At 44.2% G+C, this 27,329-nt stretch overlaps 1 protein-coding gene and 1 pseudogene across 2 annotated transcripts in view; one reads left to right on the forward strand and one right to left on the reverse strand.

Moving 5' to 3' along the window:
* DOCK1 (dedicator of cytokinesis 1) overlaps positions 1-27,329 on the reverse strand; it is a 553,358-nt gene that overhangs the window by 1,950 nt on the left and 524,079 nt on the right. For both annotated transcript variants that reach the window (XM_090058391.1, XM_090058392.1), the window contains exon 51: positions 23,534-23,670. In XM_090058391.1, the coding sequence (XP_089914517.1) occupies positions 23,534-23,670 (137 nt within the window). The remainder of the gene's footprint in view (positions 1-23,533; positions 23,671-27,329) is intronic.
* On the forward strand, positions 289-10,225 carry LOC149859999 (uncharacterized; annotated as a pseudogene).

Consider the following 27,329-nt stretch of genomic DNA (forward strand, 5'->3'; position numbering starts at 1 on the left):
CCTTCTGTATTATTTTCATATTTTTTACTTTCAGAACAGCAACTCTTCTCTACAAGAAAAAGGAACAGCTTAAATAGGTTAATAAAAGGTTTTCACTTTATAATTAGATATTTAGTAATCTTTAAGATGATTCAAAATAAAAGTAATACTTGTTGAAAACCATTTTAGAAAAAAATCCCTGAACATCATAAAACAAAGCTCAGCTTGCATCACAAACGAAGGAAAACCAAACAGCAACAATAGAAGTTAAATACTTTTTTCCCCCATACAGTTCAAACTACATGTAAGATGACAAAAATTTGTGTTGCTGAAAGAATACTAAGAGGTTTGCTCGCTCACTGATTTTAGATTGCTGTTCAACAATATTTTGGCTATACAATCATTGCAGCTTCTTCATCACCACAAAACCATCTCATAATATCACATTCACTAAATACTGCTTTGTGATTTTTTTCCCCTCAGACTATCCTTCCCCTGCTAGTAAAGATAAATTTACCATGTTTGGTTTTTTGGCTTCCCAGAAATATTATGATCCTTTTGCCATTTCCACTTGTCTCGTGTCTTGCTTTATATGCTGTCCCTTTCTTCAGCTCATTCTGGCAATACTTTATGAGGCTGTTACCAGACTTGCTTTCAGCCAAAAGGTTATAAAAATGTTAGCCACACACAAATACTTTAAACCATTACAAAATATGCTGTGAATCTGCCAGTTCCCTGATCACTGCCATGGGAACAATTCAAGTGTCTGAAATAGTTTAATGTTACATTGTTCATACTGTACTGATTACTGTGATACTGGTGTATTACTTTGGATCACAAACATTTACCTTTTTTTTTTCCTTCTTAGACCAATTCACTGCAAGTATAGCACCTTGTTTTATTAATGTCTTACAAGGCAAGTGAATTATTCCTAAATCATGGCAACGCATTTCAGGAGGATGTCCATCATTGAAAGGCTATGGCATATTACATTATACGTCAACTAACAATTCAGCGTCTTTGAAAATTGCCCTATGCTGGGATTAAAACCTGACTCCCTTACAATTCCTTGCCAGCCATTTGGGACAGAGTAAATACACTGAAACATTCACTTCGCTCAGCCAAAGCTCACAGAAATGCCATAGAATAGCACACAAGCATAGAAGTACCTCTGAGGAACATTTCAGAGCTACATTTGAGGACAGTAGCCAACAGAGTTAAACACAGGGTTTAAAATATTTATCAGACTAGTGAGAGGCTGATACAAAAGATAAGGTAAGGAGCACACAGTAGCAGACAGCCAGCAACTATGAACTAGATTTGGTATCCAAACCAGGAATGATTTTGGATTCCTGCTACAGTACTGTTCCTGGATCCTAACATAAGGGGAATATCTTCCCAGTTACACTCTGCCTTGTAACTGTTAAATATGATGCCCCCATTTCTTTCTGGCTGCTTGAAAAAAGGACTTCTCTCTTTCTTTTTCTCATCCTCTTTCGCTATGCAGTGATGGTAGGGCTGAAAATAACTTCTTACTGTAGACCTTCCACAGCCTTTTGGCTGCAAAAGAAATGGGTTGAGAACATTTCTCCACCACATCCCACACCAGGATAGCATCCAAGCCTGCCTTATATATCTACAAGAGCGAGGACTCAGAATACACTCCTAAAGATATTACTGAATTTATACACCTTGTCCTCACACACCACAACTTCAGTTTCATTAACCAACACTTCCTGCAGACCATGGGTACAGCTATGGGCACCAAAATGACCCCACAATATGCCAAACCTTTTATGGCCCACCTGGAGGAATTCCTCAAGAACTGCACCATCAAATCCATGCTATACCTAGGATACATAGATGGCATCTTCATCATTTGGACTGAAAATCTGGAGTCTCCGATTGATTTCCATCACAAATTCAATAACCATCATCCCTCCATCAGATTCTCTCTTGAGTACTCCAGCACCAACACTTCCTCTTTGGACACTATGATCATTATCCAGAATGGTAAAATACAAACTACCATGTACAAGAAACCCACAGACCAACATACATATCTGCACAGAACCAGCAATCACCCTAAACATACCAAGAAAGTTGTAATATACAGCTAAGCCCTCTACTACACTGAATGTGCACTGAGGAGAATACACGCAATTGTCAAAAGGACTGTCACTCAACAAGGACACTCCTCCAGAGAGATAGATCATACTTTTGAAAGAGCCACCCAGATACCACATGAAGAATTACTGCAATACAAAAAGAAAGTCCCCAGGAATTGAACACCATTAGTTATGACATATCATCCTTTCCTGGAATTTATATAGAAAATCCTCAAACAATTATAACCCATACTAGAAGAAGACCCAGATCTTTCCAGAACCACCCATCCTAGTCTTTAAACAAGCACCAAATCCCACCAACCTCATCACCAGAAACAAAATTCCTATGGCCCAAAGCACATTGAAAGGTTCCAGACCATGCCAGGAAAAGAAATGTAAAACCTGAAAACACATCTCCAGCACTCCCACAATAACTATACCCCACAAGAGAACCATCACCATTTCTGGATCTTACACCTGCACTTCCAGAAATGCAACACATCTCATCCAGTGCACTAAATGCCCCGATGGAAAATATGTATAACAACTACTTCATACCAGAATGAATGCACACCAAAAATCTATCAAAGGCAAAAACACACAATTATCTCTAGGTGCACACTTGTTATAAGACAGCCACTCTCTCTTCAATCTCTCAGTTCTAATTCTGAAAGGGAATTTACAAAACACCTTTTGCAGATGAACCTACAAACTTTACTTCATAAATCTACTGGATACAAAAAATCCTGGACTAAATATAGAAATTGGAAATATAGAGTCATAGAAAATTAGGGTTGGAAGGGACCTCAGGAGGTCATCTAGTCCAACACCCTACTTAAAGCAGGACCATCCCTAACTAGATTGTCCTGGCCAAAGCTTGGATGGAGATTCTACAACCTCTCTGAGTAACCTGTCCCAGTGTTTTACAACCCTCCTAGCAAGAAAATTCTTCCTAGGATCTAACCTAAACTTCCCTTGCTGCAATTGGGACTGTTGCTCCTTGTTCCGTCATCTGCCACCACTGAGAACAGTCTAGCTCCATCCTCTTTTGAACCCCACTTCAGATAGTTGAAGGCTGCTGTTAAATCCCCCTGTCATTCTTCTCTTCTCTAGACAAATAAGCCCAGTTCCCCTCAGCCTGTCCTCACAACTCATGTGCCCCTGCCCCTTCACCATTTTTGTTGTCTTCCGCTGGACTCTCTCCAATTTGTCAACATCCTTTCTGTACTGGGGGCCCAAAACTGAACTCAGTACTCCAAATTTGGTCTCACGAGTGCTGAGTAGAGGGGAATAATCACTTCAATTGAATAATCGCTTCCCCTTAGCCTCCTTGGCAATAAGGGCACACTGCTGGCTCATATTCAGCTTATTGTCCACTGTAACCTCCAGGCCCTTTTCTGCAGAGCTGCTGCCCAGTAGGGCTGTGCAAAATGGACCTGTTTCAACTTGAGTTTCAAGGTTTGGAAGGAACAGCATTTTGTTTCAAATTTCATTTTGAGTCGAAACAGCTGTTCTATTTTGCTTTGTCGAAACAGCAAGGCTATTTCAACGCTGTTTCAACATTTCACCCATTGACTATAATGGGGAAACTCAAAACAGCCTCTCATCTGGCAGGCAGATCAGGGCCCAACCCCAGGACGGCTGCTGGGACTGTGCCAGTCCCCCCAGGGCTGAGGGCCCCTGATCTGCCTGCCAGATGAGGGAGGGAAGCCGGTGCTAACGCCTGAGACAGGGGAAGGGAACTGAGCCCGATTGCTCAGTTCCCTCCCCAGCGCTAGATTGGGCTAGGGAAAGGAAGTCAGCCCAGTGCCTGGGGTTAGTGCATCACTTATTGACCTCTAGTTATACTACTGATGTGGAAAACTTGAGAGACTGTATTCAGTCAAGAAGTATAAAAACTTTAGAATCTTTTTCTAACAGAGACTGACAGTTTAGGCTTCCTATTTACCAAGTAAAATCTCTTACTCAGTAATGATAAATCTATTTTTAAAATACCTTACTTAATATATCCATCAGTGAGGAGCTTTATATTCCCTGTCCAGTCAAACCTTACATTCTCTCTTTGTACCGAGTTGCCAGATTACTAAATAAAGCTCTGGCTCTATACACAGCAGTACTTCATGAGTTACATGATGAAAGTGACAGGAGGAAGCAGCATTAATTTACAAAATCTACCTTACAAACAATATAGAAGTTACTTCTGCTTTACAATGAAGCCCAGTGCATAATGACCTTTGTTCCAGATCAAGTGAACATTGACTGGGCTTTAAAAGGGATATGGCCAGCCTGGAAGGAGTTCAGAGGAGGGCCACCAATTTGGTGAGAGGGCAGCAGGACAGGCTCTATGAGGAGAGACTGAGGGACCTGAACCTGTTCAGCCTCGGCAAGAGGAGGCTGAGGAGGGATCTGATGGCTGCCTACAAACTCATCAGGGGAGATAAACAGCAAATAGGAAGAGCCCTATTCTCCCCAGCACCACCTGGGGTGACAAGGAACAATGGTAATAAGCTGATGGAGAATAGGTTTAGGTTAGAGAGCAGAAGGCATAATTTTACAGTTAGGGTGGCCAGAATCTGGAACCAATTTCCTAGGGAAGCGGTCCTCACCCCTACCTTGGGCAAATTCAAAAAGAGGTTAGATGATCACCTGTCTGGGGTCTCGTGAACCCAGCATTCATTCCTGCCCGTGGCAGGGGGTCAGGCAAGACAATGTGATCAGGTCCCTCCTGACCCTAGCTACTATGAAATACAGTGTTTGATGAGAAAACAGAGGAGAAAAACGTGTTTATTTTTTGGTGCAACTAAACTTTGAAAATAAAGATTTATTTTATGTTATGCTAATAAGCTTCAGTTTTCAAGTTGAATGGTCTAAAACAGAGTACTACCCGTTTTTGGCCAAAATTTTCAAACTTGGATTCCTAAAGATAATTCCATATGGAGTCACCTGAGTTAGAGTAGCATGATTAGAGAAGTACTTCAGATCTCAGGACCCTTGAAGAACGGGCCATGCTTTTAAAGTATTTAAAGTAAGATATATGAGCCTGACTTTAGACATCTGCTTGTGAAAAATGCAAATATCAAATGAATGCTTAATTGATCAAATGATACCACCTGGAAGTTAAAGATTACAATATAAAAGTAATTTCTAATCAAAAAGACATTAGATTTGCACTTTAAATGAACTGTAACCTCTTCATGAATAACTTTATCAAACATCAAATAGAACGACTTAATATTCCTTAGCATGTTTTCCGATCGGGCAGTATTTTAACTTCATATTTACCATTAAGTAAAACTAACTTTATTGATCACATAACTTACAAAAGCCATTTTGAATTGAATTAAATTTGAACTGGCAATAATTGGTAATTTAGCAGATCAAAGGACTTAATCAAATCAATGCCTCTTTCATATTGATTACCGCTCAGAGTAATCAAATTATCGCTGAAAATCTGGTAGGGCAGAACACTTAGTAAAAACACAATGAGCAGACTACATATGTTAGCTATAAATAACAAGCACATACCCTGAAATTACTCACACTTCAAGTAAATTAGGTAGAAAAGGAAATAAAGGAGATATTTGATAATTAATATAATTGAATTTGCAATTTCCATTAGAAAGTGGGCTAAATTTAGCACCTGTGCATTTCTGTAAGTTACTACTGGGTGTATTAGCTGGACATTTAATAACAGTGAAGGCAGTGGCACTGAGAAATCAGCAAGATAAAACCAAATAGCTAGTGTGAACTAGTAGAAAAACAATCCTGGCCATTATTCTGAGAGCTTAACAGTCTTTTTCCTCACTCAGGTGTGGAATGAATGACAGCATGTATTCACTCTCTCCTCAAAATCAAATTAGGGAAATGATTATTAAATGCACAAAACTGAAACAACCAGTACTCAAAACAATTCCACTTGCAACATCTCTGAAAGACAAAATAAAATTTCACTTGATTTTACATTTAATTAAAAGTGTTTTGCAGAGTTCATGTTTATGTTTCAGTAGTTAATAGAGAGTTCTCCAATTCGTGGAGATTGCTTTTGCTTTCTGAGATAATGATAGAGCCTGCCAGTTCACATTAGAACTGTTTTAGCAGAATCCCTGACTCACGTGTCCCTCAGGGGAAATGGAACCTTATGTAAAAGGCACATCTGCAACATACAGGCAATCTGTCTTTTTCATTTCAAATATTAAATTGCTCCAATTTATTTAGTTTTTTCCCTCTACAAAAGGTAGTAATCAATTTTAAATATCTCTCATTTCTTCTCATTCTCTTGTGGAAACAGAGCACAATATATTTCTGTGGACAGAATACAGTAAAGAATAAATTAAAAAGCTGAAAAAAAATGTTAAAGGAAAAAAAAGATACATCTAATAGGTGAAGGGTTTTTGTTGTTCAGGAAGCTGTGTAAAAACCATATACAAAGCTCAGCTCCACAGTGTGACCTTTCAGAAGAGATCAGCTCCTATGTAATTATTTTATTGAAGCCAAATAGCAAGTCTCATGACAAACTATGAAGATCTAATCAGGGATACTTTGATTGTAAGAATCAAGGAATCTGAGCACAAGCTCCATGGTCCCATGCAATTGCTTTCCAGAGATGTCACCTATATTTAGTTCCCTTCTTTTATTATTATTTTCACAGTTATGCTAGCCCACACAATCCATAATATAATAGGTGCTCTGCTATTTATTTACAGAAAACAAGGAGCATATGGTAAAAACATGTTAAAGGTGTAATATCCGCATAAGTAAAGTCTCTAAAAGTGTAACAATATACCAGATCTTAAGCTATGTATTGCAACAAAGGACTGGAAGGGGCCTTCTGGACCCTATCAAGTCCGCTGTGTTTGCAGGCAATAAGTAACCCAAGGAATCTCCAAAATTGCCACTTCAAACCCTAACACAACCACAAAACAATACCTGGAACATCAAAAATACCTTAAAAAAAAAGCTATCCAACTTTTTGGGCTTGTGGGCCACATCCAGCCTATGGGGCTTTTGTAGGCTGGACTCACCTTTGGCAGCAGGTAAGTGGTTTGTTGGCATGGCTCTGGATCCCAGCGGACCTTACCTGTCTTCCTCCTGCCACAGATTTGAGTTGCCAAGAGTGACAGAAGACCCCAAATTTGGTACCAGGCAAAAGGTAGGGGGTAAATAACAGCCTGGGTCCTGGAACCTCTCCAGCCCCACTGGCTCCAGCAGCAAAGCAAGCTACAGTTTAACCTCCCTCACCACCTGCCAGCTGGACTGTCCTCCCCTAAAGCATGCTATGGGTAAAAGTAAGGGAGATGAGAGCAATGCCAGTGCCACGCTAGTGAAGACTACCCCACTCTGGCCCATTTAAATTCTGATTCCACGCATCTTATCTTATTGTTTCATTTGATTTTGCAACAAATCACTTATGCATTCTTTCTGTAGTATAACTGCCTACAGACAGTTATGCTGCAGGCTCTATGGGGTGAGGACATTGTTGTTTTATGCCTGTAAAGTAAGAGGTTCACCTTTGTGGGTAATATACATGACAATTCCAAAGACTCTGTGGAACAATGTATTCCAAAATCCTAAGGTTTCTCATACGACATACCTTCCTGAGAGTGTGATTCTGACATCCTTACTCATATTTAACAGTCCATCGGTTCATTGGTTCTATGTAGTGTATGGTGGTTGTAAATGCATGGGAGAACTGGAACCACAACATGCAAGTACTGCTCCTGGCCAGTGTTTGTAGTCATTTATAAAAAGATTACCTTGTATTAAGTAGATTACAACATGGTCAGTTAATGTAACTATAAGGCTTTAAACCATGTGCTATCTATACGAAGGTCTAATTTCTATTTTGAACCATGCTGGCTAACTTGATTTAGAAACAAAACAAAATAAAACAAAACAAAAACACCTTTTCTCCCTAGTCTGTTCCTTACGTAGAAAGACATGAAGTGTCATACACAACACCCTTAAAATTAGGTTTGGATTTCAGACTGAAATAGGATTTCTTACAGGAGGACTGTGAAAGCTATAAACATATGGATTACCAATTGGCACAAATCCACACTGAAGCCAGTGATTTGATCCTAGATAATACCGAGGGCCGAGGCATGTCCCCCTTCCTGAAATAAAACCGAGGATTTGAGGGCCTTGAGTAATATAGATTTCTCAAGACAGAAACCAACCCCCCCCCTTATATTTTAAACATAATCCTGTAATAAGTAATGGAAGTCTATTGATTCTGAGACTTAGAGAAAGCATGCGTCAGCTCCTCAGAAACTCCATCCTGTGATAGGACTTAATTCATCCAATCCCAGGATGTCAGAGACAGGGTATGGAGGCTGGGATAGAAAGCCCATTGTTGTAGAGAATCTCAGTCTTGCTAATATCAAACCTTCATAAATCATGATTCAGACGCAAAGAAACCTGTTAAACTATACCTTCACATAAAGTGTTTTTTCACTTACTTAAATATGCATGTATATTTTCTGTTTTAAAATTTATCTTTACATGGAAAAGTGCTTGTTCTCTTCCTAGCTGGCAGGAATGGAGTTCCTACTTTTCTGTCATGAGACTGGTAGGCCAGTTGCTGATTTTTTCATTTGTGATTCTGTCTCATTCATTCTCTTAGTCTCTCCCATATCCTTTACTGCACCTTTCCAGTCACAGAGGTCACGTATTCCCCAAAGTACCTTTCTTCCTAGTCCAGAGCTTCAAACTCACCTGGCCCTGCACGCCAGATGAGGGTTGCTGGGTGGATATGTGGGCTGGACTTGGACTAGTCCCCTGTGCAGTACTTGTGGTGCTGGGTACAACTGGCATGCCATGTGTAGCATGTGCTGGCCCTGGGGCTCACTGAGCACACGGCACATGGGGCTAGCTCAAGGTATGCACTGCCCATGGCATACAGGCTAGACCCAGCATTGCAAGAAGCACAGGGAGGGAGAGTCTGGGCCACCAGTTGCAGCTTGCATGCTGTGGGCAGTGTGCATCCCGTGCTAGCCACAGGTGCCATCGGCAACATGCATCCCATTCTGGCTCCATGTGATGTAAGCACAGCCCTGGGGCTGGACGGACCATGTGCACTGCATGCAGCACAGGAGGCCAACATGGGGGCCACATGGTGCCCCACTGGACTCGCCCTTCATGCTGGTTCCATCATGGACCAATTCAGATTGGCCCCAGAGAAACTATGTAAGGCCAGATTTGCAGGGAAGTGCATTTAGTTTGCAGCCCAGACTGACCTTCCGTTGTATGCGCCGCTCTGGGTCCAGCCTGTGCATTGTATGGGCCAGGGCTGCCAAGTGGGGTCAGTCCACAGGCTGGATCATGAGTTTGACAACCATGCTCTAAGCCTCTTCTGGGATACTCTCTCTTGCTTCCCCATATTCTCCCCTCTCTCTCTTACCTCATCACCATCTCCAACTAGTTGTTCTTTCAGTATTTTTCTACCTAGTTTGCAAATCATAATGTCTAGGGCAGATCTTTACAGAGGGAAGACTGGCTTCTATCTTACTAGAAACAGTCTTAAACTATCACTATGGTAGGCTCAGCTCCACTTCCAGAACACCAACAGGATGCTGGATGATGGAACTGCCCTGTTATTCTCATTTCATTTTCACAGTTTTTTGGTGGGGAATGGCAGTCTTCTACCTGATCTAGGAATCTGAATAAATTATATTTTTCATATCAGCAGAAACCCAAGAAGGAAAATTAATTTTGCTGGGAATAGAAAAGCAATTAAAATGGTCAAATTCACCTTCAGGGATAAAACCAGAGGTTTGTCTTATTAGCTGGCAATTTGTATTATCTTATTACATTGGTAGTGAGGCTAGAACAGGTGTCCAAAGTTTTGCAAATAACTTTGCTATCAGAAGCTTATTGAAGAGGAATGATGTGATCTGTCTTTCCTTTGAAAAAGCACACCATCTGGTGCTGTTGTAAAAGTTGAGGAAACAGGGCTGGAGTAAAGTTTAAAAGCTTAAATAATGTTGCACAACAAAATCGGCCTCCAGAGAAAAAATATCTGGAACTGTGCATTCTTTGTCTAAAATAGTGGTACTCCATCTATTGCCTGCAAGTTGGATCCCGCCCATGGCACGGAGGATTCTGCTCCCATGTCTTCCTCCCTCCCCCACCCCAAGGCTGGCAGGCTTTGTTGCAGAAATAATAGCTGGTGATGTTTTTAAGTTCCTGAATCAGTCGAGAAGTCTACCGCATCTTTGCCCTTGGCCCTGCCCTCCCCTCTAGGTTCAGCAGCACATTCCCTCCCCACCCTCCCTTTCTGTACTCCCACCACTCACCACTGCTACTGTCCTCTGAGCCTGCCACCCCCTACCCTCCTGTGCTGGAGCAAGGCTGGAACCACTCTGGAACATCCAGGGACAGTGAGAACAGCAGCAGCAGTGGATAGGAGAGGGGATGTGCTGCTGACATACAGGGGAAAGGATGAGGGAAATTATTCTTACTTGATTTGGGGATTTAAAAAGTCCCTGGCTCCTGCTTCTGAAATGTATTCTGAAAGAGAAGGGCAACTGCACCCCTCACCATGGGCGAGTTGGAAACTCACTGCATTTTCCTTCATCTCTGCAGTAAATTTAAAGGTCTCTCTTTCAAGAAGTTCTACCTCTATGCTAGATAGGAAGCCTTTGTACCAAACTTTTACTTTTGATGCAAAATAATGGAAAACAAGATAGGACAAATACAATTTTATCTGTGACCGAAGCTGCTATATAAAATCAAACTACTAGACTTGAAGTGCTAACACACTGTAATTGGTCATGGTACAATTGTACCAGAGGCTTAATGTATATGCCAAAAATCTAAATCAGGGGTTGTCAATCGGGGGTATGTGGGGTACTCTGAAAGGTCCCAGGAGGTATGTGGGGGTGAGCGGTGACAGAGTGCCTCCACCCTGTACCACTGCCTCACAGGAGCATGGGCGGGGCAGGGTGAGAGCAGGACCGCACAGACGCTGCACGGCAGCCGCTCCACATCTGGATGCTCGCCAATGCTCCCCCTCCTTCGCTCTGCATCCAGCTGCTTGCCCAGAATTGGTATCCCAGTATGAATTCTTCAGTGACAAGATAATAACTATAAGATGAGTCTCTATATGGACTACAGATATAGGACAGTGTTTCAATATTAAAAATATATTTTTTCTTTCAATTTAGAAGCATAAAAATACCTGTACTTTAGGGCATGAATTTTCATTCAGTTGCCAGTAAAATAAAAACATTTAATCAGCTCACCTTTCCCTCTAAAACAGCATCTCCACATATAAATGAGCACATCTCAGCATGTGTGCTACCGCTTCACTTTCCCTGCTCTCCTCCAAGGCAGGTGAAGTAAATGGGCTCTGCAAGATGCCCTGAAAGGCAACTTATATGAGTATTTTGAGCTAGGGACATACCAGAGCTCCAAAGCTTTCATGGAGAATGCCCTGCCAGCAGCTCACCCTATTGAGAGGAAACTAGCATCAGGGACTCTAACATGCATCATGAAGACAGTGAGAATCTTTCAGATACACTGAAAGTAAATTGCTAGAAGCAGAACATCAGCTAATGTAAGATGTTATAGCCTTTTGACCTTGGTAGAGGTATGATACATTTACAACTGAGGCTCAGCCGCTAATTTTTAACTAAACTTGCAGTTGAGTCTCATATGGTTTTGTAGGGCTAAAACAGGACGATGCACACAGCAAAGTCTTCTTTTAGGTTAGTTTCTCTGAACAAATATGCCTTAAGACAAGATAGATAATAGCTTACAAATTATGCACTGCAGTGCATTTAAGAAGCCTCTGCTGTGAAGTAGAATAAGCATTTAAACAAACTTTCACTATATCTGATTAAGATGCAAACAGATTCCCAGTCTGAATGGTACTAATGTGTCAGAATCCCAAAGGCTAAGTACAGACAGTCAAAAAGCCAAAGACTGAATTGATTCAGTCTTAGGTTAACCTAAACTGCAGAGTTTGAACTGATAAGCAGATGAACACACATTCGCTTTTGATTCAGGAAATACAGCCTGCAGTAGCTCAAGCCAGAAGCCGGCGGGGGGGGGGGGTGTTAGAGCATGCCTGTCAGCCACTGCCAAAAGGGAGGTAAGACAGGAAGCCCTCCTGGAGCAGAGGCAGCATGGCTAGGCCCCAGCCTGTGCTCTGCCTGGGCGGGGGAAAGGTAGTGGCATTCAATTCATAAAACCTTGAACCAAAATAGTTTTTTCTCTGAAAAACTATAAACTGAAGAGCTATAAACACCACCTGGGCTGTGTTTGCTAACTTTTCCTGCTGCCTCTGAGGTCTCTGGGATCTACAGTCCACAGTCAGAGCAGCAGAACTTTCAGGATTGCTCATCACTTCCTCTTCCTGCTTCTGGGTGCCTCTGGGGTTTATAGTTCACAGTTGCAGTCAACACAAAGTTTTAGCAGGGCAGGACAGGGCAGCTCCATACTCAGGGGAAGGTGAATTTAACCCTCCTCCCTGCCCCCAGACCCCAGCCAGCATTTGCCGGGGGCCGGTGAGCCAGCCAGGGTTTGCCAGGAGGCCAGTTAGCTAGCCCTCACTGTCCAAGTTAAGGAGCAGACGGGTGGAGTCAGCCCTGCTCTCTGCAGCAAACAGCACAGCCCAGCCCAGCCCAGGGCTGAAAAGCATGCTGGGATATTGGGGGACTCTGGAAGGTGTCTGGGACAGAAGTTTCATAAACCAGTTTGACCTTAGTCAGTTAAGTCTGATACTACACTCAACCAGGCTTATCTTAAACCAGTTCCAGTCATTCTGAAACTGGCTTCTGTGCACTGAATTCATTCTCCGTTACAGATTTAAACCAGTTTCTGATCACTTAAACCAGTTTGTGTGTAACTTCTGTCCCTAGTCTTTAAAGAGTCAAAATAAGTGTTTCCATTATTAGTTGCCCTTGCTTATTTTAGATTTATTGTTATTATGAACCACCTCATCTTTTGCTGCAATCTCTCTGCCAATATTTCCATCTACTTTTGGACTGATGGAAATCTTTTAATTTAAATGATTAACCTATGTTTACTAAGTAATTTAGCCAATATTTTAAATTCAAGTGCTCCTTTGTCTATATTCTTTGAGCATCCTTTTGAATTTGAATATTAAGCAGGCAGTTGATTTTTTATTCTAGGATGTGTATGAAGCCACAAAGGAGCCCAGAGGAATTCCTGGATGTAATAATAATCCTCACAGAAGTCCTGTGATTCCTTTTTTATGTTCCAATATACAATTAACAACAATTTAGCAGAACAAATCACACAATGCAAGAAAACATATAAAGAGATCATAGTTAACAACAATAAGATAACAATCAAAAACATAATTAGAAAATTGTTGGGATGAGATGCTTAAGAAGACTAAAGCTATTACAAACTCCCAATAAACTAAAAATAAAAAAGACAGAAAATCTCAGACACTATAAATCATTATTGGCTGCAGTGAGACTCCAAGTACTCAGAAAGATATCACAATTTCTTGATACATTTGTCAATGTACCCTGTTCTGTTCACTGCAGCTTTTTCATAACTGACTGCAAGGCAAACAGTATTGAGCCAAATATTAAATTCTAACAAAATTAGACCTTTTGAAGTCTGTAATATTATTTTAAAACAACTGCGATAAGATTATTTATAAAACTTTTCAATGGTTGATCCTTATTGATTCCAGGGATAGATATTTTAAAAATAATCAGCTCACTAGATAGTCATGAATTTTAGTTATTTAATTTATAGAATACTGTAACTCATGACCAGAAACTGTTTGCAAGGGTTCAAATTACACAGTTATAAAGGTACAGCCAACTGAGTTACTTCATGCCCACCACTATTTTCTATATTTTCTGTCACTTATTATCTCTGAGTACCGAATGAAATAAATGGACTGAGTAATGTAGATAAAAGCAGAAGCCTTTCTTAAATTATACTAAGTATAGTCCCCCTGGCTTTGTGATAAATCTGTTTCCAGCTCTGTCTCAGATTTTGTCACTACCAAGCACCTAGGATTCCTAGTCTTGAAAAGTTTATAAAAGGCAGATGCTGAAGAGCTAAACATATTGAAGCTGTCCTATAAAATTTCAGAGTCTTGTCAACTTAGGTATTCAGAATGAGGTTCTGTTGAACTTTTCAAGACATGTTCAAATCCTGAACTGCCTTGGAGATTGACTGTTGGGATCTAGGCTTTTTGGCAAACTACACTAAGGAAGAAAAAAAAGAGTCTGAGTAGTGCAGGGTTATAAAAAATTGACAGTCTTGAATAAAAGCTAAAAAAAACCCAGTGAAATCATATTACTACTACTATTATGATCCCTGTTTTAAAGATAAGGAAACTGAGGCATAGAGAAGTTACTAAGTTGTCCAAGATCACTTAACATGTCAGCAACAAAACTGAGTCTATAACCTAGATATTCTTTAAATCTGTGCTTTAATTATTACAGTAGGTCCTTTCGGTTTGTTAATTCCAGAATAATTTCCTGAATATTATCACAGCCTTGCAATTAAGTCATGATACAGGGAACCATTCCCAGAACTGCTACTGACTTCATGAATGGTCTTTGGGATGTTATTCAGGACCTGATTATTAAAAGTGATGAAAACCTAGAGCTTGTTAGGTCATTCTGAAAAATCAGTCCTCTAATACTTCTGTGAACCACATGCTTCGCTTGTAAAAATGGGGAGGTATCCACTTAACTTGCAAAGTGTAGTGACGGTAATTATGTTAGATGGAAAGCCCTATTATATATAGATGCTATAAAGTGCTAAATTTTATGAATATTCTTATGTTTATCAACCTGCACACATAATGTTCAAACTCTACTACAGCTTACAAATTACATGCTTCAAGCAATCAAATGATGTACACTGGACCCATATGTAAAGTTAATTTGGCATCCTTAGTATTATACTGAAACTAAGTTATTCAGGTTAAATACTAGCTAGCCTTTATCTTGAGAGAAATGACTTGGAATTTTTGGAGGTTTGCCAAAGGAAAATGTGGACCCAGCTGGAAAATAGAAAAAAAAGAGTTTATAAAAGTGTTAGTGAAAAGTTTTTCCCATTTTTCAATTTAAAAAATCATTCAGCACTGGAAAGAAGTGCTGTGAAAGCCATAGAAACAAGGGCTTCTTCTGTGTGTGTAAGCATTGAACTGACAATGAACTGATGTTCACTTTTCAGTTGGGAAAGGCAGCCAGGCCACAAGATGGGGGGCACTAGAGCACATCTTCCAGCCTGCTGGCCATTCTTGAGCCCAGCCAAGTGGAGCCCATCCCTGGTTGGCTGCCCAGGGCATGTCCCCAATCTCTTGCTGTCTCCCTGCTTGACAGGGAAGGAGGTCTGTCCAGGTGTCGGCCCCTGAAGTGAGAGATCTGCCTGTGCATAGGCAGAGGGACCTGAGCTGGTCATCAAGTCCGACCCCCTGCCATGGGCAGGAAGGAATGCTGGGGTCAAACGACCTTGGCTAGGTGTCTATCTAGCCTCCTTTTGGAGATCCCCAGGGGAGGAGCAAGCACCACTTTCCTGGGAAGTTGGTTCCAGATAGCCACCCTGGCTGTGAAGTAGCACTTCCTGATGTCTAGCTTGAACCTACTCTCAGTCAACTTATGGCCGATTATTCCTTGTTACTCTTGGTAGTGCTCGGGGGAACCTGCTGGTCCCCCTTAGTAAGTTTCTAGATGGTCACCAGATCCCCTCTCAGCCTTCTCTTGCGGAGGCTGAACAGGTCCAGGTCCCATAGCTTCTCCTCATACAGCTTGCCCTGATGCCCCCTTATCATGCGAGTGGCCCTCCTCTGGACCATCTCAATGCTGTCCACGTCCCTCCTGAAATGCGGTGCCCAGAACTGGATGTAGTACTCCAACTGTGGCCTGACCAGTGTCGCATAGAGGGGGAAGATCACCTCCCTGGATCTGCTCGTGATGCATCTGTGGATGCATGACAAGGTGAGGTTAGCCTTACTGACCGCGTCCTCACATTGGCAGCCCATGTTCATCTTGGAATCAACAGCGACTCCAAGATTCTTTTCTGCCTCTGTGCTGATAAGCGAGTTCCCCAGCCTGTAGATACATGCTGGTTCTTCCTCCCTAGGTGCAGTACCTTGCACTTGTCAGTACTGAAACCCATCCTATTCTCATCTGCCCATCCCTGTAACCTGTCTAGATCTAGCTGTAGCCTGTCCCTCCGTTCTAGCATGCCCACTTCTCCCCATATCTTAGTGTCATCCGCAAACACACTCAGGTAGGCTCTGGAGCGGTGAGAGACGCGCGGGTGAAGCCCGCTGCACCCCCACTCCCCCGAAGCCCCCCAGACACCCCCTCAGCAGCCGCCAAGCCCCCTGCCGACCCCCAGCACAGCCGGAGGTGAGCGGGCTCATGGTGGGAAGGGGTTAACTCCTCGCTTGCTGGGAGGAGGCCGCTGCCTGGTGCCGGGCCAGGTCAAGCCCCCGCCCAGGCCCCTACTTGGCCCAGCCCCCCAGGGAGCCACACGACCGGAGCCGCGCGAACAGGCTGCGTAAACAGGCGCTCGAGTTAGCGTGGAGTTTGTGTGGGTGAGGGCGCGGGAGGGCACGAGACCCTGCCTGCGACCCCCCCCAGCCATAGCCAGCCCCAGCCGTAGCCAGCCTACCAGAGGCATGACACGGATAGGCACGCGCCGCACCCCGAGGGTCCCCTCGGGCTCTGTGGCCCCTCCACTGGGCACCTCAGAGACGGCCACCCAGACGGAGCCCATGGTTCCGGGCTCCACGCAGACGGAGCCCCTGGCTCTCGGCTGCGGGGGCTGCCTGTCCCTTTTTCAGGCTCTGGGGCCCGGGAGCATGGCCACCTCCCCTTGCGGGGTCTGCTCCCTACTGGGGTCTCTGGAGCACCAGCTGGAGGAGCTCCAGGCCACAGTCCAGAGACTGCGTGCCATCAGGGACTGTGAGCAGGAGATAGACTCCTACTGCCAGGCCCTTCTCCCCCGGGAGCCGCAGGGGAGAGCTCCGTCTCCCTCCGCGACTAAGGAGGACTCTGAGACCTCCCGCTCTGCCCAGTCAGGGGCACGGACCAAGGTGGTCAAGGGCCCCAAGGCCTGCCGCACCAAGGCCCCTGCCCCGCCGGAGCTCAGCAACAGGTTCGCACCCCCAGCAGAGCCCACGCAGCCCCAGCAGCCCCAGCAGAGCCCACGCAGTTGCCAGCTCCCGCAGGCAACCCAGGCTCGACCGCAGCTACTGGCCCCGCTCTCCCCAGGACAAAGCGTAAGGTGTTTGTTGTGGGAGACTCCATCCTGCGGGGCACTGAGGGGGCAATCTGCCACCCCGACCCCTTAGCCCGGGAAGTCTGCTGCTTCCCGGGGGCCCGCATCCGAGACATTGCGGAGAGGATCCCGCAGCTCCTCCGGCCCACAGACCACTACCCCATGCTCCTTATTCATGTGGGCACCAATGACACGGCTCAGAGCACCCCCAGCCAGGTCATGAGGCGCTACAGGGAGTTGGGAGTGGGGCTTAGGGGTCTGGGAGCTCAGGTGGTGTTTTTGTCGATCCTCCCAGTCTTGGGCTATGGGCTGAGGAGGGAGAGGAGGATCCACGCGGTGAACCAAAGATTGCGGCGCTGGTGTTATCAGGAAGGCTTTGGCTTCCATGACCACAGCCCGCTCTTTGGAGTGAGAGGCAGCGAGCTGCTGGGAAGAGATGGCCTCCACCTCTCTCCCCTGGGGAGGAGGCTCTTCTCAGCCAGGCTGGCTGACCTGCTCCACTGGGATTTAAACTAAGCCTGCTGGGGGATGGGGGGACTACTGCCCCTGCTGGCCCACTTGAACGGCCCTTGCAAAGCCAGCGGACCAAGGCACTTAAGGGGGCACTTAAGGGAGCCCACCCCTGCCCCAGCCCTGGCACAATCTGTGGGCAAGGCAAGAGCCCCCAAGGGCACACTTGCCTGCCTGTACACTAATGCCAGGAGCCTGGGCAACAAGCAGGACGAGCTCGTCCTCCTGCTCAGTGCAAAGAAATATGATGTCATTGGGATAACGGAGACCTGGTGGGACTCCACCCATGACTGGACCACGGGTATAGAGGGCTATACCCTATACAGGAGGGATCGTGTTGGCAAAAGGAGCGGGGGTGTAGCTCTCTATGTGAAGGAAAGCTACATGTCCCTGCAAGCTGATGTTGGTGACCGGCATGGACAGCTAGAGACCCTCTGGGTAAAAATTCATGGGGAATGCGGCACAGGGGACACAACGGTGGGAGTCTACTACAGACCTCCCACTCAAAGTCCCGAGCTTGACCAGGAGTTCGCCCGGGAACTGACTGAGGCCGCTTGCTCCAGGACCTTGGTTGTCATGGGTGACTTCAATTACCGGGACATCTCCTGGGAAGATCACTCAGCTAAATCCGAGCGGTCGCAAAGCTTTCTCTCGTGCGTGGATGACCTCTACCTGACTCAAGAAGTCTATGGGCCAACGAGAGGCAAAGCGCTGCTTGACCTAGTACTGGCTACGGGGGACGACCTAATCAGCGACCTAGTGATTGATGGGAAGTTGGGTGACAGCGACCACGAGCTGATCACCTTCACCATCCGCCGTAAAGCTGGCAAGTCAGTCAGCAACACAGAAGTCCTTGACTTCAGAAAAGCTGACTTTGACAAGCTCAAGAGGCTAGTTGGTCAGGCCCTCAGGGACCATGACCCCAGGGAGATGGGAGTTCAAGAAGAGTGGTTGCTTCTCAAGGAAGCGATCCTCAGTGCACAAGCTAAATCTATTCCAACACGGAGGAAAGGCAGCAAGAAGGCACAGCAGCCCCCCGGCTCTCCAGAGACCTAGCAGACCTACTGTGGCTAAAAAGGAAAGCCTACAAAGGATGGAGGACGGGATTCACCTCCAAGGAGGATTACTACGCGCTGGTCTGGTCCTGCAGGGACCAAACAAGGAAAGCAAAGGCTGCAACTGAACTCCAACTAGCTTCAGGCATCAAGGACAACAAAAAGTCCTTTTTCAGATATGTGGGGAGCCAGAGGAAAAGCAAGGGCAACGTTGGACCCCTGCTAAACCAGATGGGGCAACTGACAACTGACGCCCAGGAAAAAGCCAACCTATTAAATAGGTACTTTGCGTCAGTCTTTCACCAGTCACACGGGATGCCCATGCCTGCTATGGGACAGGGAAATCTGGGTGAGGGGGATCCCCTACCCTCCATCAATGCTGACCTCGTGAAGGAACACCTCGAGAAGCTGGATACCTTCAAGTCAGCTGGCCCTGACAACCTGCACCCCAGGGTACTCAAGGAGCTGGCAAGTGTCATAGCCCAGCCCCTGGCACGGGTCTTTGAAAACTCCTGGCGCTCTGGTGTAGTGCCCGAAGACTGGAAGAAGGCCAGTGTGGTGCTAATCTTCAAGAAAGGGAGGAGAGTGGATCCGGTTAACTACAGGCTCATTAGCCTGACTTCTATCCTGGGGAAGATCTTAGAAAAGTTTATTAAGGAGGCCATCCTTGAGGGACTGGCCCAGGCTAACATTCTAAGGGACAGCCAGCACGGGTTTGTTGCGGGTAGGTCTTGTTTGAACAATCTCATTTCCTTCTATGACCAGGTGACCTATCACCTGGACAAGGGAGAAGAGATTGATGTCATATATCTTGACTTCAAAAAAGCTTTTGATCTGGTATCCCATGATCACCTCTTGGCCAAACTGCCCAGTTGTGGCCTTGGCTCCACCACGATCTGCTGGCTGGGAAATTGGCTCCGTGGTCTGACCCAGAGGGTTGTAATTGATGGTAGTCACTCATCATGGTGCCCTGTGACCAGTGGGGTCCCTCAAGGCTCTGTCCTGGGACCCATACTGTTCAACATCTTCATTAACGATGTGGACATTGGAGTCAGGAGTGGACTGGCCAAGTTCGCCGATGACACCAAACTTTGGGGCAAAGCATCCATGCCAGAAGATAGGCGGGTGATCCAGGCTGACCTGGACAAGCTCAGCAAATGGGCAGACGAGAACCTCATGGTGTTTAACACTGAAAAATGCAAGGTTCTCCACCTTGGGAGGAAAAACCTGCAGCACCCTTATAGGCTTGGCAGTGCTACGTTGGTTAGCACCACAGAAGAAAAAGACTTGGGGGTGATCATTGACCACAAGATGAACATGAGCCTCCAATGCAATGCTGCGGCTAGTAAAGCGACCAAAATGCTGGCGTGCATCCATAGATGCTTCTCGAGCAAATCCCGGGATGTCATTCTCCCCTTGTACTCGGCCTTGGTGAGACCACAGCTGGAGTACTGCGTCCAGTTTTGGGCTCCACAATTCAAAAAGGATGTGGAGAAGCTTGAGAGAGTCCAGAGGAGAGCCACGCGCATGATCAGAGGTCAGGAAAACAGATCTTACGATGACAGGCTGAGAGCCATGGGACTCTTTAGCCTGGAAAAGCGCAGGCTCAGGAGTGATCTGATGGCCACCTATAAGTTTATCGGGGTGACCACCAGGATGTGGGGGAACGTCTATTCACCAGAGTGCCCCAAGGGATGACGAGGTCGAACGGTCACAAACTCCTGCAAGACCGTTTCAGGCTGGACATAAGGAAGAATTTCTTTACTGTCTGAGCCCCCAAGGTCTGGAACAGTCTGCCAGTGGAGGTGGTTCAAGCACCTACATTGAACACCTTCAAGAGTAAACTGGATGCTTATCTTGCTGGGATCCTATGACCCCAGCTGACTTCCTGCCCTTTGGGCAGGGGGCTGGCCTCGATGATCTCCCGAGGTCCCTTCCAGCCCTAATGTCTATGAAACCTGAATAAGGTGCTTTTCACCCCCTCGTCCAAGTCACTGATGAAGATGTTGAACAGTATGGGCCCAAGGACCGAGCCCTGGGGAACCCCACTACCAACATCCCTCCAGGTTGAAAATGACGCATCCACACCCACTCTCTGGGTGTGGCCCTCTAGCCAACTTGCAACCCATCTGACTGTAGGTATCGACACCACAGCATCATTTCCTGCATCAGACTGTTTCCCCTGCCCCAGCTGGTGCCCCCCAAGCTCTGATCTGCCCTGCAGAGGAAGCCTAGGGAACTTCCCCTCCATTCCCTTCCCCGATGCTCAGCCCACCCCCACAGGTGGGAGGGAGGAAGCAGTTCCCTTATCCTTGCCACATGGTGGGCACCCCCCACCTCAAGGGATTTTTCCTGCCTCAGCTGTTGTCTCTTGAGCCCTGCACTGCCCTACCATCCCAGAGCAAAGGGGTATTCCTCCTCCCCTCCCATTCCCCGAGTGCTGCGGTTTGGCGCTGCCCCCACAAGTAGTAGGCAGAGAGCAGTCCTTCATTCTAGTAGTTGGGGTCTGCCCATTTGACCAGAGCCACCTCAAGGAGTTTTCCCGAGCCTGCCTGGGATCCCCCAATGCCCTATGTACTCTGTTGTGCGTGGTGAGTCCCTTGGCTAGCAGGACAGGGGACTGCTTCCCCCTTCCCTCCTGCATGGGCGGGCTAAGCACTGATCAGAATGCACAGGGGAGGGGATCACCTCTGTTCCCACATGGCAGGGCAGACCAGGGCTCGGGATACCCTGGGTGGGCTGGGAAAACCCGCTGAGGTGGAGGCATCCCCCCATGTGGACAGCCCCTGGGCTGCTGGCATAGGGGACTGCTTCCCCCTTCCCACCTGTGAGGGTGGGGCTGAGCTGCACCCTATGTTGGGGAAGGAAAGAATCCCCTCAGCTTCCACACATTAGGGCAAATAGGGCTAGGGGACCCCTAGGAAGGGGCTCCCCCCATGTGGGCAGCCCCCTGGCTGCAGGGATGGGGGCTGTGAGCCAAGCACTAGGTGGACCACAGAGGAGGGGGAGACAGGAATCCTCTTTGTTCAGGAGATCCCAGACCAGGACAGGGGAAACCTCCTGAGGTGGGGGGGGCATCCCTGTGTAAGGAGCCCCCTGGCTGCCAGGACCAGCGCTGGCCCAGGGGACTACTTCCTACCTCCCACCTGCAGGAGAGGGCTCAGTGCAGGGATGAGCGTTAGGTACAGGACACACCCTCTGCCTGCAGCTGGACAGAATGGGGCTTGGGGGCAGGGCTGGGGCCTGAGGACTCTGTTCCCCTTTCCTCATCTTTCGCTCCTCCAGCTTGGCTGTACAGCTGAGGCTATCCTGCCTGCCCTGCAAGGGAGGGTTGGGGGAGGTGCAAATCATCTTGGTATGCAGGAAGAATTGGACCTAACTTGAGTTGGGAGCGGGGAATCTGAGACAGAATTCTGATAGACTGATTTAACTTAAATCATTTACGTCTGGCGCTACATTTATCTAGGTCTACCTTACACTGAGTTCAGCCATTTTGAAACTGGTCTATGTGCACTGAACATTTGCTCTGTTAGACATTTAAACTTGTTTCCAGTCACATATACTGGTTTATGTGTAATTTCTGTCCCTAGCTCTAGGGCTGCAGTTTTTGGGAGATGCTGAAATTTATTCACAAGTGGTAGTCACTTTGATTTGAATGGAATAACTCATAATGCATAAATGTAAGCATGTGTGTAAAGTCTTTCCATTGCTGCTGATGACAATGCTACAAACATGGAATCTTCCTCCCAGGTTAATTAATTTTTCCCAAAATTTGTTAACCAATTCTCTGAATGGTAAAATTCAGTATACTGGGAGTACAGTCAAAGCTAGATAGATATTTAAACAGAAACACAATATTATGCTACAAATTTGTGCAAAAAAAATTCCAGCACACAATTCTACTTCCCACATCCCCTTACCTCCTTCCAAAAAAGAGAAGTTAAAGATTTTAAAGGTCAAGACATTTATTATATATTTATATTTATTATATATTATATATATTACACACACACACATATACACACACACACACACACACACACTCTCTATTGTAAGCAAAATTAGCAGCCTTCTTGAAAAGTGTTACTGAATTTTGAAAATCGGATTAATTTTAAAAGCTTCCAGATTATAATGGACTTTGGAAAGTAAAGTTGAAAAAGCATCTGTTCTTCCTGAAGCTGAAAACTGTGGTTGTGATGAAGAACATAGCTAAAATTTATACCTCACAGGAATACATGTGTTTGCCAGGGAAAACAAATCGTGACTGAATGGCTATGACACAGAATTCAAAAGAAAAAAGTTGTCAGAAATGTAGTTTATTTCCTCTCCTAAAATAGGATTAGAAAAATATAAAAACTAATTTGCTGCTGAGACTATATCCTGTCATGTTAAGATCCCTTGCCAACACATCTAACAATATTTTGCTTTAGGTTTAGTTTCCTCCATCAAAATGAACCTAACCTTATGTATACGTCATTTAGAATGAGAAACCACATTTCTTCATGCCCCTGAAATTCTATTTTGTAACTGTAGAAATCAGTTGGATCTGCTTACGTGTCCACTAGCAGGATTACACATAGCTTTAGATTCTTGGCAAGTACATCATTGTGAGTAAAACAGCAGAAAATTATTTGTATTTCTTGGACTTACTCTTTGATGTGCAGGTGGGGATGTTGTAGGACTAATCAATTCTTGATTTTCCATGAGATTTCCATAATCTGCCATGCTGCCTTTGAGAGGCAGAGGAGGAGGAATGTCTGCCATCTCTAAACCATTGAGTTCCAGACCTATGAGAATTAACATTTCTTTAAGTCTCTGCATCATATAAATCAATCTTAAGAAGCAAAGTATTCCTTGAAGGATTAACGCTCTGATAGAGATAGTGCACATGCATCTATTTGTCCATTCATTTCATAGACTGAATAATTATTTGCTGCTTCTGGAGTAATGTTTTTTAAATTAAGAAAACTGATGGAATCATGGCAGTAAGGATCACTGTGTCAAAATAAGTAAACTTGTAGACCTATGGTCTCTATCAACACTGCAAAGGTCTTTCTCTCTTTTTAATAAAAAAGGAAATTGTACTAGATTGTTGCTTGCCTCAGATTTCACTCACTGATATTCACAGCTCATTTAAAGCAAATAAAATTTTCTCAGCTGTAACCTCTGCATCTATACTTTGTACAATATTGAAATATCTAAGACTGTGAGAAGTTTATTTTCTAAGGTAACACAGAATATAATAGAGGAAAGCTTTATTTGCTTATTCACAGTAAGCTAGCAGAAAGGCTTTTAGGAATTAAATGCAAAAATGAAACGCATAATTAACTTCATATCTCTTCGGAAAACCTTCAAAATCCAGAGCACTGTAATGATATTGAATGAGGCGTCATTAGGTGTTTAAGTAAATAACACTATAATCCAAGTGAAAATACAACAGCTTTTAAACATGTATTTATTGGAGGAAAAGTAGCTTTCCCATAGAAGTGCAAACATTAATAGAATAACATTGATTTCTATGATGAGGTCTTTCCCCATGTACCACATAAAAACATATTTTGAAGTAAAAGGTGCATCGTTTTGTACTGGTCCTGTGCACAGAGTGAATTTCAAGCAAAATTCAGTGGGACTTCTCTTAGAGGAAGCAGCATTGATAAGAAATGTACTATGATTCCTAATTTCAATTATAATTTGAGCAAGATGCTTTTGCATAACATTTTTTGGGGGCTGTAAATGGAAGTGTTGAAGCAAAATTTTAAGTATAGGTGCTGCCAATGCATGAACTCAGTTTGACTGAGAGTGGAAAATTCCATACAGGGCCTGGACTACCCTTTCTATGACCTCAGGAGCTGTCAATCAGCCCTGACCCATTTTCAGCTCTGAGCAGACTCAGTTGCTATGCAGATCTTATTGCAGAGCATGCCCAGTGTACGACTGGAATGAGGTAATACCTCTAGAAATTTCTCTTAGCCAAGCAGCCTGATTGGCTATAGGGCTGCTATAAAAGGTCTGAGGGCCCCTCCCTCTGGGGGGAGAAGATCGCGTCACTGGAGACAGAGGCTGGTGTTTCCAGGGACTGTCTGGCAGTCAGGCTCTTGGGCCTACTGGTCTCCTTCCCCAGATTGCCACTCTGTGCTGGTTAGAGCGATTGCGGTTTTGATCTCCTGGTTCCCGATTCAATTTGACCAATTGCTGACTACGATTTTGGACCATCCCACTACGACTTCACTTCAACATTCTGGCATCCCGACCTCGGCATTACTCTACGACTACTCGATCGTCCACCAATATTGGACTGGCGTCACGTCTCGTTTTCATCATTCACCGCGTTACAGTTAGTTTGTTGTTTGTATTATCCACTCAATGAGCTGTTGACCAGCCCTGGGACTAGGTCTATGGACTGAACCTCGTGGGCCAACAGACCCCTTTGTTGTTCTTGTTATTCGTAAGTTTGTAAACTGTAACTGAAGACATCGTTTTCCTACGCACCTAAGCGTAAGTCAAATAAATTTCCAACTTGTTTAAGAAACTGCTACGCTTCCCGTGCCTCAGTTCTCCATAGCCAATAGAACCCGGCCTGTTACCGTGTCTAATTGCCACCCCGGCCCACCGTGACTCTGGGGTTTGGTTCCCCACCCCGGGACAGGAAGATCAAACTATATTCACACCAAATATCTGACAGTAACTTATACAGTGTTCGCCTTTATTGTTTCCCAAATTGTCTATTATTTCACCAGTACAACTTCAGATGCAAGATAACTCTTGACTTATCACTGCAGTTTCAATGTAATCTCATTTGTTTTCATTTCATTCATATTATACAAGCACAAGAAATTTTCCTCAACTGTTGCTTTCAGATATTTCCTGTGGCCTCCTTTATCAGGTTGAAATCTGTCTTGTAACTCAAGCACAATTCCATAGATATCTGCTCTGCTGTTCCCATTTGTACTCCTTCCTCACCTTGCCAATCATTTTCTTTCTTTCTCATCCTCTCTCTCATTCTATTGAGTTCATTGGTACCCTCCTCCCAAAGTCCACTATTCCTCACTACTCACAAACCTCACCCTCAGAGCCTGTTTCTAGAAAGCTCACAGATGCAGACAACGATCCCATGCTCCAAGGAAGATGTCTGTTTATAGCTTTTAAGGTATTATCAAAATATAGTGGTGTCCATTCATTATTGAAAAATAACGGTCTGAACAGCTTTTTCAGGTAGTGCAGATCAGCTTTGAATGTTTATTTAGAAACTACATTTCTGAACACAGAAACTATCTCTTTGTGATAAAAACCCAAAGTTCCTTAATATTAGTACTGTATGCGTCTGCTCCATTACAAAAGTTAACCCAATAAAAGTAAGTAAATAAATAAACAAAAGGATCCTTCAACAGTACTTTTCAAGTTAGAGGTTGCAAAAGAAACTTTTCTGTGTACATTAATTTGTACATTTTTAGTTGACATCCTTCCATGTCTAACTTAAACAAGTGGCATTCTTTTAGATCTGCCCCTAAGCACAATTTTGGAAAGAAGCATTTAAAACCCATCATATTTCATCATTCCATTTCAGAAAGAATAGGATTTTATTGCCTCTAAATGCACATCTTAAGTGAAAGATTCATGCCTCTTTAGGGCAGAATGGAAACAAGTGTGCTGAACAACTCCCCTGGGTATATTATATGATGTTATAGTACATACTAAAATTTTTAGGCCAAAGGATTGAGCTTAAACTATTAAAAATGAGACAAAATGCTACATTTTGTTGTTAATTAAAAATGTACTATGTGAGTGATTACAACAGACTAGAACCAATGTAAATGACAATATAATTCATCTTCTAAAATGTACTTTTACAAGACTTTAACATTTGAATTAGAGACAAAAGTAATATTCATACAATTTAAGTTTATGAAATACTTTTAATTTAAACAAAAAATTCTGTACCTCATTAGAAAAATACTTCATAATTTCAACACTTTTACAGAAGACCTAACTCCTTAAGGGAAACTGATTTTTCAATTAAATAAAATTCTTCTTAATTACAATGTGCAATTTATGAATTAATAGAACAAACAGGTAATTGCAAATAAGTGCCTTCTGGTACTTATATTTTAGTAGCTCTAATTATATAACAAATTCTACATTCATTTCAAAGTTAGGGCAAAAGAATCCCTGCAGAAATTTCTCATAAAGCTGCCTGCCTTATTTGCTAGGAAACACTTGGGACCAAATTTCTTTTCCAGTACCCAGCCTGTGCATCTTAGACAGTCATATGGAAAAACCATGAAAGAAGAATCTTGTCCACATAAGCCAACCTATGGCAATTCTCCATTCTGGAATAGTTTTAACCTAGAAGCACCCCCCAGAACTATATAACAATTGATCCTCCAGCTGCATTTTCTTTTCCTCCCCCACTGCACTACCTGAGTCTCAAATGAATCTCATTTGTGGG

Source organism: Crocodylus siamensis, chromosome 7 (genome assembly GCF_052110815.1).
Source record: "Crocodylus siamensis isolate JL-2025a chromosome 7, ASM5211081v1, whole genome shotgun sequence".
NCBI classification, from domain to species: Eukaryota; Metazoa; Chordata; order Crocodylia; family Crocodylidae; genus Crocodylus; species Crocodylus siamensis.